We start from the raw sequence: 16,960 nt of genomic DNA, 5'->3' as shown, positions 1-16,960 counted from the left end.
GTTCATGCTGAAATAAAGTAGATTCACTTGGCCTGACGTTTTCGATTACATCTTTATAAAACACCTCATTAGCTTCACACTACAAAGCCTATTGGGGGGGGGGGGGGAATGTTTTTTGAGAGAAGATTCCAGTTTCATTCACTAGACTGGCACTCAGTAGAGCTCAACAGAGCCGTATAGGTTCATCTCTGATCCATGCAGCTTCCTTCTACCAAGTTGTGTGGTTATTGGTCCAGTAGTTTATTACATAAACCTGTTGACTGACAAATCAGAGATGCAAACATAACCTCCTTAACAGAGGTAATAAAACCTCCACCCATTTATCAAGGAAATGTCTACAACATTAATAATTATTAGAAACACAACAGGAAATTAAAAGTAGAATGAAATGTTTCGAGAATATGTTAATAGTTGACTGGTAATTTTCTGTTGTTCGACTTATCAATTCATTTATCTAAAGCAAATTTTTCTCTGCTACTGTTTTCAAATTGCCCTTGAAGGATATTTAAGATTTTTATGGACAACTTAAGTTAATCACAAGCTGCACAAACCAAGGTAGAGCAGCATAGGAACCCAGCAGCCAGCAGGGGGCAGCCTCAGGACATCACATGGAAACAAGAAGCAGTTTACTGTGATTCTGTAAGGCCTCCGAAGACAAGGTCTGAAAGTACTGGGTTATTCTCTAACAATACGTTTTTTAAAGTACTTCAAATCATCCAGTATCTAAAAGCCCAAAATATAAAAGTAACTTTTAAGTAAGGCTGTCAAATATATGTAGTAAAGTAGAAAATATTTTCTCTGAAGTGTTTATCAAAAGCAGCATAAAATGACACGGACACACACACATTAATTTGTCCATCAGAATCAGAATCAGGTTTATTGGCCAAGTAAGTTTGCACAAACAGGAAATTTGACTCGGTAAAGTGGCTCTCAGTTGCTTACAAAGAATGCACATCACAAAACAAACATAACAAAACAAAACAAAATATTATATATAACATAATATAATTTCTGTACAGTGGTTATTATAAGGATCCAGAGTTATTGCACAGTGCCACAGTGGGTTGTCTGTTCAGAAGTGAGACGGCGAGGGGGAAGAAACAGTTTTTGTGTCTTGTGGTTTTGGTGAACAGAGATCTGTACACCTACCAGAGGGGAGGAGTTAGAAAAGGTTGTGTCCAGGGTGAGAGGGGTCTGCAGTGATTTTTCCTGCCCGTTTCCTGACTCTGGATGTGTACAGGTCCTGGATGGTGGGCAGGTTGGAACCGATGATTTTTCCTGCAGAACTGACTGTCTGTTTGAGTCTATTTTTATCCAATTCGGTGGCAGATCCAAACCAGACAATTATGATTGTGCAGAGAACAGACTCGATGAAGGCAGTGTAGAATAGGGTGCTTAGTTCCTCATGGCAAATATTAGGTGCTTTGGCCTAGTCAGTAGAGTGGTCGCTCTTCAACAAGAGAGACCCGGGTTTAAATCCCGCTCTTTCCCATCTTCAAGCTGGCAATATACTGAACTCTTAAAATAGGCAATATTTCTCCTATCAATTGCGAAATATCTTACACTATGTAAATTTTAATTTATTAAATATAAAAACAGGAAACAGCTCTTGGTCTCATGTACAGATTGCAAGAGAAAGCAAAGAGGGATTTTTACAAACTGTCTGATAAAGATACCGACAGTAAAGGCAAGGGGTAGTGATGGATAAGGTTTTCTTTAACAAGTTAAGTCTTTCATTCTCACTTTTCACCTTAAAACTATGAAATTAACTGAACTATGAACTAGTTCAGAATTTAAATGGTGAACTATGAACGTGAACTATTCATTATTACTTGTATGAACTGAACTTTGAACGAGTTCATGAGAGGTGTGAACTTGCACAACACTGCTGATATGTGGCTGACATTGCTGAAAATGCTGACATTCATATTAGTCCACCTCCTCAATAGTGGGACCCTGAGCGTTGCCTCCTGCATAGCCGCTGCTGCATCCTGGTGGTGGTGCTGCTCCCTGGTACAGCTTTGTCACAATGGGATTGCACACCTTCTCTAGTTCTTTCTGCTGGTGCTCATACTCTTCCTTCTCTGCCAGCTGGTTGTTCTCCAGCCAGGAAATTGTCTGCTTGCACTTGTCAATGACAACTTTTTTATCCTCCTCCTGAATCTTCCCTTTCATACTGTCATCCTCGACACTGCTCTTCATGTTGAATACGTAAGACTCCAGTGAGTTCCTTGCTGAAATCGTGTCCCTCTTCAGGTCGTCGTCGGCCTTGTACTTATCAGCATCCTGTACCATCTGCTCAATCTCCTGTTTGCTGAGGCGGCCCTTGTCATTGGTGATGGTGATTTTGTTTTCTTTGCCGGTGCTTTTGTCGACGGCGGAAACGTTCAGAATGCCGTTGGCATCAATGTCGAAAGTAACCTCCACCTGTGGTACACCTCGGGGGGCAGGAGGGATACCAGCGAGCTCAAACTTGCCCAGGAGGTTATTGTCCTTGGTCATGGCTCTCTCCCCCTCATATACCTGAATTAGCACACCAGGCTGGTTATCAGCGTAGGTGGAGAAGATCTGGGTTTGCTTGCTGGGAATAGTGGTGTTGCGTTTGATTAGCGGAGTCATGACTCCACCAACAGTCTCAATACCCAGAGACAGGGGAGCCACGTCCAGCAGCAGCAGATCTTGGACGTTCTCCGAAGTGTCACCCATGAGGATGGCAGCCTGGACTGCTGCACCATAAGCCACTGCTTCATCTGGGTTGATACTCTTGTTCAATTCTCGGCCATTAAAGAAATCTTGCAAGAACTTCTGGATTTTTGGAATTCTTGTGGAGCCACCAACCAGGACGATTTCATGGATCTTGGACTTATCCATCTTAGAATCTCGTAGGGCTTTCTCCACTGGCTCCAGTGTTCCCCTGAAGAGCTCTGAGTTGAGCTCCTCAAAGCGTGCCCTTGTGATGGAGGTGTAGAAGTCAATGCCCTCAAACAGGGAGTCGATTTCAATGCTAGCCTGGGTGCTTGAGGACAGGGTCCTCTTCGCTCTCTCACAAGCGGTGCGCAGTCTCCTAACTGCTCTCTTATTTTGGCTAATGTCTTTCTTGTATTTTCTTTTAAATTCCTCAAGGAAGTGACTGACCATCCGATTGTCAAAGTCCTCTCCACCAAGGTGTGTGTCTCCTGCAGTGGCTTTTACCTCAAAGATGCCATCTTCAATGGTCAGGATGGACACGTCGAAGGTGCCTCCACCGAGATCAAAGATGAGCACGTTGCGCTCTTCTCTTTTACCTTTATCCAAGCCGTAGGCAATCGCTGCTGCTGTGGGCTCGTTGATGATCCTCAGAACATTCAGACCAGAGATCACTCCAGCATCCTTAGTGGCTTGCCTCTGAGAATCATTGAAATAAGCTGGCACTGTGATGACTGCATTTGAAACCTTTTGTCCCAGGTAGGCCTCGGCTATCTCCTTCATTTTAACCAAGACCATTGACGAGATTTCCTCGGGGTAGAAGTTTTTGGTTTCACCTTTATACTCCACCTGAACTTTGGGCTTTCCGTTATCATCGATCACCTTGAAAGGCCAAAGTTTCATGTCGGACTGGACGATGGAGTCATTAAACTTTCTTCCGATTAGTCGCTTGGCATCAAATATTGTATTGGTGGGGTTCATGGCAACCTGGTTCTTTGCAGGATCTCCAATGAGCCTCTCTGTGTCGCTAAAGGCCACATAGCTGGGAGTTGTCCTGTTGCCCTGGTCGTTGGCGATGATCTCCACTTTGCCATGTTGGAAAACCGCAACGCAAGAATAGGTGGTCCCCAAATCAATGCCAATGGATATTCCCTTCGCTGAAGACATCCTGCTTGCTCCTTTAAAGGTCCTACAAAAATTTGGAAGAAATTAAATTTACAATGGTTTATGCTACCCATGAAAGCACCAACCGCTGCCACTGAAATTCTTAAAAATTGCTTAATTACTGATTTCAGTTAGCACAGTTAAAATGTTTATGTTGATATTATTTTTGTCCATCTATTTATCAGAGATATAAACCTATGTTAAATTTGCAGAAGGAAACATTAATACAAAATATTAAAAACACCATTAATAATTTTATTGTATAAGAATAAACTCATTCTCAAATTTCAGTGTTTCTCTAATAGACTGAAATTCACCTGAGGTCATGATTAATGAAGCTACAATTGCAAAATGTATGCATTTGTACTGAAATAGTCACCATCATGGATAGATTCTAACATTAAGCTGCACTAATGCCATCATTTAAATCCTGAAACGATCTAAAAAGTAATAATAAATTACTACTTACTTTCAGAGAGAAGTTCTGTGTCGCTCCGAGACGTTGAAAGATCTCAGCAGACTCCGTCTTGTGTCGGCTTCTTGTTCAGTGTCTCAAACTCATGCCTGCTCTCATTCAGGCCACTGCTTATATTGTTACATCCGGGTTTCCAGAACACTCCAAGCTCCACCCACTGCTCCTCCCCCGAGCTCAGTGACAGCTGGCTTGTGCGAGAGAGACGGTGAATATTCCAGAATGGGAGAGAAGTTTGACGCTCAGCCAGTGGGGGCAGACTGTCACAGGAACCCAATGTGGAGAATGTGTGTGCAAGGCTCCTTCAAGTGTGGAACTTTTCTACCTTAACTCAACTCTTTCTCATTTGTCTCAGAATGAACAGTTTCACACATGTAACTGTTAAAGGACTGGCTTTATTGCTGATTGAATGCATTATTTTACATACTTAGTAGACACATGTGCATTTTGATCACATGAAATATTTGTGTAGGCGACCCCACCGGATCAAATTAAGACATTGACAGAAATATGGCAAACATAAAGATAATAGTTCTTACAGTAGAGTGACACTTAACAGCAGAAGCAGAGGAAAGAAGACATTAAATGTAGCACTGGTGGGTAAATGTAAGCGAGGAATGTTCATTTATTGAAGGTCATTTAGGAAATGGAATTGCAGTGAATGAATAAAAAAGGCACATTCCTAGCATGGCCTGAAAGATATTATCCAGTAGAAACACTCTTCAGCGAGACACCACCCTGCTGGGATTTGAGTGAGCAAATGAAAGCTCGGTAGGAAATGAGTTAAGTTATCGAAATATTTCACTGACCATCTTCTCCTCAACGTCTTCTGTAATATAATCTGTTATTAGCATAATACAAATCTCTGGTTGTTACTAGATCATTCTAACAGGATCATCAAATCTCAACAGCATGAGTCATGACTTTAAACTGGACTCCAGCCATTCACAGGCTATTGTAATTTCTTAGAATAAACATCACTGCATTGTGTTGTTTACATAACACGTTATACTGTGACTCATCAATGTGCTTTGCTTTAATAAAAGGAATGTCTGGATATTACTTTTTAACGCACTTATGCAGATACCATCCAATGAGATCATTTAAAACACATTAAAACAAAACATTTCTTAAAGAATGTACAGTGTAAAACAGAGTTAGTTGTTGCTCAGCCTAAACTCTGGTCCTTTAAATGTACTGATAAAATCCTAAGTAGACTGCACACTTTCTGCTCAGAAGTGGACTATGTAGGATTCATTTTATTTTATTTTATTTTATTTTCAAAATGATTTTCAAAATGATTTTCAAAAGACAACCTTTATTTATTCCATTGTAATTTTATTTCATAATGAAGCCTTTATTTCATAAGACTATTTATTTCAATGATCACATGCAAATGCAGGGGACGTACTAGTACCCACACAAGCACTTAGAGCAGAGCTCGTTCAGCCGGTCAGTGATTAGAGCAGAAGCTGCAGTTGGCTTGTACTGGTCAGGTCCTGATAAGTAGTGATGAGTGTTTATTAGTTAAAGAGAGAGCAGAGTGGAGAAGGACACATCAACTCCAGCTTGGTACAAACCAACTACAGCTTCTGCCTCTATCACTGAGCAGCTGTGTTTCCACTGCTCTTGAACAAAGTCACTGACCGGCTGCTTCCCGTGGAGGAGCCTCTGGTCTCACTGCGTGTGTGCGCACGCCCCCTGCATTTGAGTGTGAGAATTGAAATAAATAGTCCCATGAAATAAATTTGGCATTATTAAATTAAAAGTCCTATGAAATAAATAAATGTCATCTTTTGAAAAACATAATTTTGAATAAAGTATTTTGACCTATTTATTCATTTAAAGGGATTCAGTTATATATTTATTTTATGATATATATCTTTTTTTATTTCAGGGTAAATTTCATGGCCATATATATTTATTATATTACCTATTTACTTTTTTATCTATTTTTGTATTTATTTAATTTAGACTTAAACGGCAGTATATACAACGGCAAAATTGATGCACTAGTACTTAAGGTGTCACCATCATGGTTAGACTGTAACATTAGTCTGCACCCTTGTCCACATTTGAATCCTGAAACAATCTAAATCTTAAAAAAAAGGTATAATCAACTGCTACATACTTTCAGAGATATTGAAGAATCTCACCAGACTCTCACTCTGGCCACTGTTTATATAGTTACATCCGGGTTTCCAGAACACTCCAAGCTCCACCCACTGCTCCTCCTCCGAGCTCAGTGACTAGTGCAGCTGGCTGGTGCGAGAGAGACGGTGAATATTCCAGAATGGGAGAGAAGTTTGACTCTCAGCCAGTGGGGGCAGACTGTCACAGGAACCCAATGTGGAGAATGTGTGTGCAAGGCTCCTTCAAGTGTGGAACTTTTCTTCCTTAACCATTCACCTCTTTCTCATTTGTCTGAGAATGAACAGTTTCACACATGTAACTGTTAAAGGACTGGCTTTATTGCTGATTGAATGCATTATTTTACATACTTAGTAGACACTTGTGCATTTTGATAACATGAAATATTTGTTTAGGTGACCCCACCGGATCAAATTAAGATAGTGACAGGAATGTGGCAAACATAAAGATAATAGTTCTTACAGTAGAGTTACACTTAACAGCAGAAGCAGAGGAAAGAAGACATTAAATGTAGCACTGGTGGGTAAATGTTAGCGAGGAATGTTCATTTATTTAAGGTCATTTTGGAAATTGAATTGCTGTGACTGATTTAAAAAGGCACATTCCTATCATGGCCTGAAGGTATTATCCAGTAGAAACACTCTTCAGCGAGACACCACCCTGCTGGGATTTGAGTGAGCAAATGAAAGCTCGGTAGGAAATGAAGAAAGTTATATTCTCTGCCATTTGACTAAAAGTGTGCAACATGACACCAATTCTGTCTTTCATAGCCATGATTGATGCTGAGACCCCGAATCTCTCTTTTGATCCAGCTTTGAGTACTACCCCTTGTTTTCAGGTCTCATACATGTAGTGAAATACAAGCATTCAAGTTTCATTCCTACCTGAGGGCTCTGCTCTGAGAAAACAGGACCATTACATCCCTGACTGCAGGGTTTTTGTCTTAAATTCTAGTTGCAAATTTATAAAAACAAGTTTTAGAAAATACAATACAAATATTTGAAGGCTTTGATAAATCTTTATTTAAAAAGTGCTGTGAGAGGACACAAGAGGGAAAAGTTAACAAAGCAGTATAAAAATCGATAATGAGTGCTAATTATGGTGATGTCAATTTTAGCTACACCTGCTTACTGACTAGGAGGAAAACTCGCAATTTAATTTTCAAACATCTCAGCAATGTAAAATATTTGTATCATTACTTGCGCATAATAACAACAATAAATTAACAACAGTTGTGCAAACAAACATTTCGGCTTCGACATATTCCTGCAAACAAGATTAAGATACATTAATTTGTCCCAAACACATGCACAGATAGACTCATGCAGGTAGGGAAATTTAACCTCTGATTTTAACCCATCTGGTGCAGGACACACAGAGCAGTGAGCAGCCATGTACGGCGCACAAGGAGCAAGGTGCCTTGCTCAGGGGCACAAGACAGGGTAGGGAGAATCCTCTTGGATTTTTGGACAGATCCATCCAGGTTTGTCTTTTTGTTGTTTCTCCGTGGAGTCGAACCAGAGTCGAACCAGATACCTTTTCTGCCCCTAGTCCAAGTATTTGCCACTAGTCCACCGCCTCTCCTTAGTTCAGCTTTATTGCAAGCTTGAAGATGGGAAAGAGTGGGATTTTAACCCGGGTCCTTCTTGTTGGAGAGTGAACACTTTAACAACTAGGCCACACCGCCTGATATGTGGCTGACATTGCTGCAAATACTGACATTCATGACATTAGTCCACCTCCTCAATAGTGGGACCCTGAGCGTTGCCTCCTGCATAGCCACTGCTGCATCCTGGTGGTGGTGCCGCTCCCTGGTACAGCTTTGTCACAATGGGATTGCACACCTTCTCTAGTTCTTTCAGCTGGTGCTCATACTCGTCCTTCTCTGCCAGCTGGTTGTTCTCCAGCCAGGAAATTGTCTGCTTGCACTTGTCAATGACAACTTTTTTATCCTCCTCCTGAATCTTTCCTTTCATACTGTCATCCTCGACACTGCTCTTCATGTTGAATACGTAAGACTCCAGTGAGTTCCTTGCTGAAATCGTGTCCCTCTTCAGCTCGTCATCAGCCTTGTACTTCTCAGCATCCTGTACCATCTGCTCAATCTCCTGTTTGCTGAGGCGGCCCTTGTCATTGGTGATGGTGATTTTGTTTTCTTTGCCGGTGCTTTTGTCGACGGCGGATACGTTCAGAATGCCGTTGGCATCAATATCGAAAGTTACCTCCACCTGTGGTACACCTCGGGGGGCCGGAGGGATACCAGCGAGCTCAAACTTGCCCAGGAGGTTATTGTCCTTGGTCATGGCTCTCTCCCCCTCATATACCTGAATTAGCACACCAGGCTGGTTATCAGCATAGGTGGAGAAGATCTGGGTTTGCTTGCTGGGAATAGTGGTGTTGCGTTTGATTAGCGGAGTCATGACTCCACCAACAGTCTCAATACCCAGAGACAGGGGAGCCACGTCCAGCAGCAGCAGATCTTGGACGTTCTCCGAAGTGTCACCCATGAGGATGGCAGCCTGGACTGCTGCACCATAAGCCACTGCTTCATCTGGGTTGATACTCTTGTTCAATTCTCGGCCATTAAAGAAATCTTGCAAGAACTTCTGGATTTTGGGAATTCTTGTGGAGCCACCAACCAGGACGATTTCATGGATCTTGGACTTATCCATCTTAGAATCTCGTAGGGCTTTCTCCACTGGCTCCAGTGTTCCCCTGAAGAGCTCTGAGTTGAGCTCTTCAAATCGTGCCCTTGTAATGGAGGTGTAGAAGTCGATGCCCTCAAACAGAGAGTCGATTTCAATGCTGGCCTGGGTGCTTGAGGACAGGGTCCTCTTCGCTCTCTCACAAGCGGTGCGCAGTCTCCTAACTGCTCTCTTATTTTGGCTAATATCTTTCTTGTTCTTTCTTTTAAATTCCTCAAGGAAGTGACTGACCATCCGATTGTCAAAGTCCTCTCCACCAAGGTGTGTGTCTCCTGCAGTGGCTTTTACCTCAAAGATGCCATCTTCAATGGTCAGGATGGACACGTCGAAGGTGCCTCCACCAAGATCAAAGATGAGCACGTTGCGCTCTCCTCTTTTACCTTTATCCAAGCCGTAGGCAATCGCTGCTGCTGTGGGCTCGTTGATGATCCTCAGAACAGTCAGACCAGAGATCACTCCAGCATCCTTAGTGGCTTGCCTCTGAGAATCATTGAAATAAGCTGGCACTGTGATGACTGCATTTGAAACCTTTTGTCCCAGGTAGGCCTCGGCTATCTCCTTCATTTTAACCAAGACCATTGACGAGATTTCCTCGGGGTAGAAGTTTTTGGTTTCACCTTTATACTCCACCTGAACTTTGGGCTTTCCGTTATCATCGATCACCTTGAAAGGCCAAAGTTTCATGTCGGACTGGACGATGGAGTCATTAAACTTTCTTCCGATTAGTCGCTTGGCATCAAATATTGTATTGGTGGGGTTCATGGCGACCTGGTTCTTGGCGGGATCTCCAATGAGCCTCTCTGTGTCGCTAAAGGCCACATAGCTGGGAGTTGTCCTGTTGCCCTGGTCGTTGGCGATGATCTCCACTTTGCCATGTTGGAAAACCGCAACGCAAGAATAAGTGGTTCCCAAATCAATGCCAATGGATATTCCCTTCGCTGAAGACATCCTGCTTGCTCCTTTAAAGGTCCTACAAAAATTTGGAAGAAATTAAATTTACAATGGTTTATGCTACCCATGAAAGCACCAACCGCTGCCACAGAAATCCTTAAAAATTGCTGAATTACTGATGTCAGTTAGCACAATTAAAATGTTTATGCTGACATTATTTTTGTCCCTTTATTTATCAGAGATATAAACCTATGTTAAATTTGCAGGAGGAAACATTCAAAAAAACTATTAAAAACACCATTAATAATTTTATTGTAATCGAATAAACTAATTCTCAAATTTCAGTGTTTCTCTAATAGACTGAAATTCACCTGAGGTCACGATTAATGAAGATACAATTGCAAAATGTATGCATGTGTACTGAAAGTGTCACCATCATGGATAGATTCTAACATTAATCTGCACTAATGCCATCATTTAAATCCTGAAACAATCTAAAAGTAATAATATATTACTACTTACTTTCAGAGAGAAGTTCTGTGTCACTCCGAGACGTTGAAAGATCTCAGCAGACTCCGTCTTGTGTCGGCTTCTTGTTCAGTGTCTCAAACTCATGCCTGCTCTCATTCAGGCCACTGCTTATATTGTTACATCCGGGTTTCCAGAACACTCCAAGCTCCACCCACTGCTCCTCCCCCGAGCTCAGTGACAGCTGGCTTGTGCGAGAGAGACGGTGAATATTCCAGAATGGGAGAGAAGTTTGACGCTCAGCCAGTGGGGGCAGACTGTCACAGGAACCCAATGTGGAGAATGTGTGTGCAAGGCTCCTTCAAGTGTGGAACTTTTCTACCTTAACTCAACTCTTTCTCATTTGTCTCAGAATGAACAGTTTCACACATGTAACTGTTAAAGGACTGGCTTTATTGCTGATTGAATGCATTATTTTACATACTTAGTAGACACATGTGCATTTTGATCACATGAAATATTTGTGTAGGCGACCCCACCGGATCAAATTAAGACAGTGACAGAAATATGGCAAACATAAAGATAATAGTTCTTACAGTAGAGTGACACTTAACAGCAGAAGCAGAGGAAAGAAGACATTAAATGTAGCACTGGTGGGTAAATGTAAGCGAGGAATGTTCATTTATTGAAGGTCATTTAGGAAATGGAATTGCAGTGAATGAATAAAAAAGGCACATTCCTAGCATGGCCTGAAAGATATTATCCAGTAGAAACACTCTTCAGCGAGACACCACCCTGCTGGGATTTGAGTGAGCAAATGAAAGCTCGGTAGGAAATGAGTTAAGTTATCGAAATATTTCACCGACCATCTTCTCCTCAACGTCTTCTGTAATATAATCTGTTATTAGCATAATACAAATCTCTGGTTGTTACTAGATCATTCTAACAGGATCATCAAATGTCAACAGCATGAGTCATGACTTTAAACTGGACTCCAGCCATTCACAGGCTATTGTAATTTCTTAGAATAAACATCACTGAATTGTGTTGTTTACATAACACGTTATACTGTGACTCATCAATGTGCTTTGCTTTAATAAAAGGAATGTCTGGATATTACTTTTTAACGCACTTATGCAGATACCATCCAATGAGATCATTTAAAACACATTAAAACAAAACATTTCTTAAAGAATGTACAGTGTAAAACAGAGTTAGTTGTTGCTCAGCCTAAACTCTGGTCCTTTAAATGTACTGATAAAATCCTAAGTAGACTGCACACTTTCTGCTCAGAAGTGGACTATGTAGAATTCATTTTATTTTATTTTATTTTATTTTCAAAATGATTTTCAAAATGATTTTCAAAAGACAACCTTTATTTATTCCATTGTAATTTTATTTCATAATGAAGCCTTTATTTCATAAGACTATTTATTTCAATGATCACATGCAAATGCAGGGGACGTACTAGTACCCACACAAGCACTTAGAACAGAGCTCGTTCAGCCGGTCAGTGATAAGAGCAGAAGCTGCAGTTGGCTTGTACTGGTCAGGTCCTGATAAGTAGTGATGAGTGTTTATTAGTTACAGAGAGAGCAGAGTGGAGAAGGACACATCAACTCCAGCTTGGTACAAACCAACTACAGCTTCTGCCTCTATCACTGAGCAGCTGTGTTTCCACTGCTCTTGAACAAAGTCACTGACCGGCTGCTTCCCGTGGAGGAGCCTCTGGTCTCACTGCGTGTGTGCGCACGCCCCCTGCATTTGAGTGTGAGAATTGAAATAAATAGTCCCATGAAATAAATTTGGCATTATTAAATTAAAAGTCCTATGAAATAAATAAATGTCATCTTTTGAAATACATCATTTTGAATAAAGTATTTTGACCTATTTATTTATTTAAATACTTAAGGTGTCACCATCATGGTTAGACTGTAACATTAGTCTGCACCCTTGTCCACATTTGAATCCTGAAACAATCTAAATCTTAAAAAAAAGGTATAATCAACTGCTACATACTTTCAGAGATATTGAAGGATCTCAGCAGACTCTCACTCTGGCCATTGTTTATATCGTTACATCCGGGTTTCCAGAACACTCCAAGCTCCACCCACTGCTCCTCCTCCGAGCTCAGTGACTAGTGCAGCTGGCTGGTGCGAGAGAGACGGTGAATATTCCAGAATGGGAGAGAAGTTTGACTCTCAGCCAGTGGGGGCAGACTGTCACAGGAACCCAATGTGGAGAATGTGTGTGCAAGGCTCCTTCAAGTGTGGAACTTTTCTTCCTTAACCATTCACCTCTTTCTCATTTGTCTGAGAATGAACAGTTTCACACATGTAACTGTTAAAGGACTGGCTTTATTGCTGATTGAATGCATTATTTTACATACTTAGTAGACACTTGTGCATTTTGATAACATGAAATATTTGTTTAGGTGACCCCACCGGATCAAATTAAGATAGTGACAGGAATGTGGCAAACATAAAGATAATAGTTCTTACAGTAGAGTTACACTTAACAGCAGAAGCAGAGGAAAGAAGACATTAAATGTAGCACTGGTGGGTAAATGTTAGCGAGGAATGTTCATTTATTTAAGTTCATTTTGGAAATTGAATTGCTGTGACTGATTTAAAAAGGCACATTCCTATCATGGCCTGAAGGTATTATCCAGTAGAAACACTCTTCAGCGAGACACCACCCTGCTGGGATTTGAGTGAGCAAATGAAAGCTCGGTAGGAAATGAAGAAAGTTATATTCTCTGCCATTTGACTAAAAGTGTGCAACATGACACCAATTCTGTCTTTCATAGCCATGATTGATGCTGAGACCCCGAATCTCTCTTTTGATCCAGCTTTGAGTACTACCCCTTGTTTTCAGGTCTCATACATGTAGTGAAATACAAGCATTCAAGTTTCATTCCTACCTGAGGGCTCTGCTCTGAGAAAACAGGACCATTACATCCCTGACTGCAGGGTTTTTGTCTTAAATTCTAGGTTCAAATTCATAAAAACAATTATTAGAAAATACATTGCAAATATTTGAAGGCTTTGATAAATCTTTATTTAAAATGTGCTGTGAGAGGACACAAGAGGGAAAAGTGAACAAAGCAGTATAAAAAATCGATAATGAGTGCTAATTAGGGTGATGTCAATTTTAGCTACACGTGCTTGCTGACTAGGAGGAAAACTCGCAATTTAATTTTCATTTTACATCTCAGTAATGTTAAATATTTGTAGCATTACTTGCACATAATAACAACAATAAATTAACAACAGTTGTGCAAACAAACACTTCGACTAGGTTAACATATTCCTGCAAACAAGATTAAGATACATTCATTTGTCCCAAACACATGCACAGATAGACTCATGCAGGTAGGGAAATTTAACCTCTGATTTTAACCCATCTGGTGCGGGACACACAGAGCAGTGAGCAGCCATGTACGGCGCAGAGGGAGCAAGGTGCCTTGCTCAGGGGCACAAGACAGGGTAGGAAGAATCCTCTTGGATTTTTGGACAGATCCATCCAGGTTTGTCATTTTGTTGTTTCTCCGTGGAGTCGAACCAGATACCTTTTCTGCCCATAGTCCAAGTTAATGCCACTAGTCCACCGCCTCTCCTTAGTTCAGTTTTATTGCCAGCTTGAAGATGGGAAAGAGTGGGATTTGAACCCAGGTCCTTCTTGTTGGAGAGCAAACACTTTACCAACTAGGCCACAACGCCTGATATATGGCTGACATTGCTGACAATACTGACATTCATGATATTAGTCCACCTCCTCAATAGTGGGACCCTGAGCGTTGCCTCCTGCATAGCCGCTGCTGCATCCTGGTGGTGGTGCTGCTCCCTGGTACAGCTTTGTCACAATGGGATTGCACACCTTCTCTAGTTCTTTCTGCTGGTGCTCATACTCGTCCTTCTCTGCCAGCTGGTTGTTTTCCAGCCAGGAAATTGTCTGGTTGCACTTGTCAATGACAACTTTTTTATCCTCCTCCTGAATCTTTCCTTTCATACTTTCATCCTCGACACTGCTCTTCATGTTGAATACGTAAGACTCCAGTGTGTTCCTTGCTGAAATCGTGTCCCTCTTCAGGTCGTCATCGGCCTTGTACTTCTCAGCATCCTGTACCATCTGCTCAATCTCCTGTTTGCTGAGGCGGCCCTTGTCATTGGTGATGGTGATTTTGTTTTCTTTGCCGGTGCTTTTGTCGACGGCGGAGACGTTCAGAATGCCGTTGGCATCAATGTCGAAAGTTACCTCCACCTGTGGTACACCTCGGGGGGCAGGAGGGATACCAGCGAGCTCAAACTTGCCCAGGAGGTTATTGTCCTTGGTCATGGCTCTCTCCCCCTCATACACCTGAATTAGCACACCAGGCTGGTTATCAGCGTAGGTGGAGAAGATCTGGGTTTGCTTGCTGGGAATAGTGGTGTTGCGTTTGATTAGCGGAGTCATGACTCCACCAACAGTCTCAATACCCAGAGACAGGGGAGCCACGTCCAGCAGCAGCAGATCTTGGACGTTCTCCGAAGTGTCACCCATGAGGATGGCAGCCTGGACTGCTGCACCATAAGCCACTGCTTCATCTGGGTTGATACTCTTGTTCAATTCTCGGCCATTAAAGAAATCTTGCAAGAACTTCTGGATTTTGGGAATTCTTGTGGAGCCACCAACCAGGACGATTTCATGGATCTTGGACTTATCCATCTTAGAATCTCGTAGGGCTTTCTCCACTGGCTCCAGTGTTCCCCTGAAGAGTTCTGAGTTGAGCTCCTCAAAGCGTGCCCTTGTGATGGAGGTGTAGAAGTCGATGCCCTCAAACAGAGAGTCGATTTCAATGCTGGCCTGGGTGCTTGAGGACAGGGTCCTCTTCGCTCTCTCACAAGCTGTGCGCAGTCTCCTAACTGCTCTCTTATTTTGGCTAATATCTTTCTTGTACTTTCTTTTAAATTCCTCAAGGAAGTGACTGACCATCCGATTGTCAAAGTCTTCTCCACCAAGGTGTGTGTCTCCTGCAGTGGCTTTTACCTCAAAGATGCCATCTTCAATGGTCAGGATGGACACGTCGAAGGTGCCTCCACCGAGATCAAAGATGAGCACGTTGCGCTCTCCTCTTTTACCTTTATCCAAGCCGTAGGCAATCGCTGCTGCTGTTGGCTCGTTGATGATCCTCAGAACATTCAGACCAGAGATCACTCCAGCATCCTTAGTGGCTTGCCTCTGAGAATCATTGAAATAAGCTGGCACTGTGATGACTGCATTTGAAACCTTTTGTCCCAGGTAGGCCTCGGCTATCTCCTTCATTTTAACCAAGACCATTGACGAGATTTCCTCGGGGTAGAAGTTTTTGGTTTCACCTTTATACTCCACCTGAACTTTGGGCTTTCCGTTATCATCGATCACCTTGAAAGGCCAAAGTTTCATGTCGGACTGGACGATGGAGTCATTAAACTTTCTTCCGATTAGTCGCTTGGCATCAAATATTGTATTGGTGGGGTTCATGGCGACCTGGTTCTTGGCAGGATCTCCAATGAGCCTCTCTGTGTCGCTAAAGGCCACATAGCTGGGAGTTGTCCTGTTGCCCTGGTCGTTGGCGATGATCTCCACTTTGCCATGTTGGAAAACCGCAACGCAAGAATAGGTGGTTCCCAAATCAATGCCAATGGATATTCCCTTCGCTGAAGACATCCTGCTTGCTCCTTTAAAGGTCCTACAAAAATTTGGAAGAAATTAAATTTACAATGGTTTATGCTACCCATGAAAGCACCAACCGCTGCCACTGAAATCCTTAAAAATTGCTGAATTACTGATGTCAGTTAGCACAATTAAAATGTTTATGCTGATATTATTTTTGTCCATCTATTTAATAGAGATATAAACCTATGTTAAATTTGCAGGAGGAAACATTAAAAAAAACTATTAAAAACACCATTCATAATTTTATTGTAATCGAATAAACTCATTCTCAAATTTCAGTGTTTCTCTAATAGACTGAAATTCACCTGAGGTCACGATTAATGAAGATAAAATTGCAAAATGTATGCATTTGTACTGAAAGTGTCACCATCTCGGATAGATTCTAACATTAATCTGCACTAATGCCATCATTTAAATCCTGAAACAATCTAAAAAGTAATAATAAATTACTACTTACTTTCAGAGAGAAGTTCTGTGTCACTCCGAGACGTTGAAAGATCTCAGCAGACTCCGTCTTGTGTCAGCTTCTTGTTCAGTGTCTCAAACTCATGCCTGCTCTCATCCAGGCCACTGCTTATATTGTTACATCCGGGTTTCCAGAACACTCCAAGCTCCACCCACTGCTCCTCCTCCGAGCTCAGTGACTAGTGCAGCTGGCTGGTGCGAGAGAGACGGTGAATATTCCAGAATGGGAGAGAAGTTTGAAGCTCAGCCAGCGGGGGCAGAC

At 41.9% G+C, this 16,960-nt stretch overlaps 3 protein-coding genes across 3 annotated transcripts; all 3 read right to left on the bottom strand.

The window, feature by feature from the left end:
• Nucleotides 1–846: 846 nt before the first annotated feature.
• Nucleotides 847–4,436, bottom strand: LOC133956487 (heat shock 70 kDa protein). The gene is made up of 2 exons (XM_062391586.1): nt 4,319–4,436; nt 847–3,874 (listed from the first exon to the last, which is right to left on the bottom strand). Exon 2 carries the CDS (start codon nt 3,850–3,852, stop codon nt 1,930–1,932), a length of 1,923 nt encoding a protein of 640 aa, XP_062247570.1. The 5' UTR covers nt 3,853–3,874; nt 4,319–4,436; the 3' UTR covers nt 847–1,929.
• Nucleotides 4,437–7,470: 3,034 nt separating this feature from the next.
• On the bottom strand, nt 7,471–10,694 carry LOC133956573 (heat shock 70 kDa protein-like). The gene is made up of 2 exons (XM_062391726.1): nt 10,591–10,694; nt 7,471–10,147 (listed from the first exon to the last, which is right to left on the bottom strand). Exon 2 carries the CDS (start codon nt 10,123–10,125, stop codon nt 8,203–8,205), a length of 1,923 nt encoding a protein of 640 aa, XP_062247710.1. The 5' UTR covers nt 10,126–10,147; nt 10,591–10,694; the 3' UTR covers nt 7,471–8,202.
• Nucleotides 10,695–13,573: 2,879 nt separating this feature from the next.
• Nucleotides 13,574–16,793, bottom strand: LOC133956575 (heat shock 70 kDa protein-like). Its single transcript, XM_062391728.1, has 2 exons — nt 16,691–16,793; nt 13,574–16,246 (listed from the first exon to the last, which is right to left on the bottom strand). The coding sequence occupies exon 2, from the start codon at nt 16,222–16,224 to the stop codon at nt 14,302–14,304; it is 1,923 nt and encodes a 640-aa protein (XP_062247712.1). The 5' UTR covers nt 16,225–16,246; nt 16,691–16,793; the 3' UTR covers nt 13,574–14,301.
• Between the last annotated feature and the right edge of the window lie 167 nt (nt 16,794–16,960).

This window comes from Platichthys flesus, chromosome 7, assembly GCF_949316205.1.
Source record: "Platichthys flesus chromosome 7, fPlaFle2.1, whole genome shotgun sequence".
Classification (NCBI taxonomy): Eukaryota; Metazoa; Chordata; class Actinopteri; order Pleuronectiformes; family Pleuronectidae; genus Platichthys; species Platichthys flesus.
This window is presented reverse-complemented; position numbering and strand designations above follow the sequence as displayed.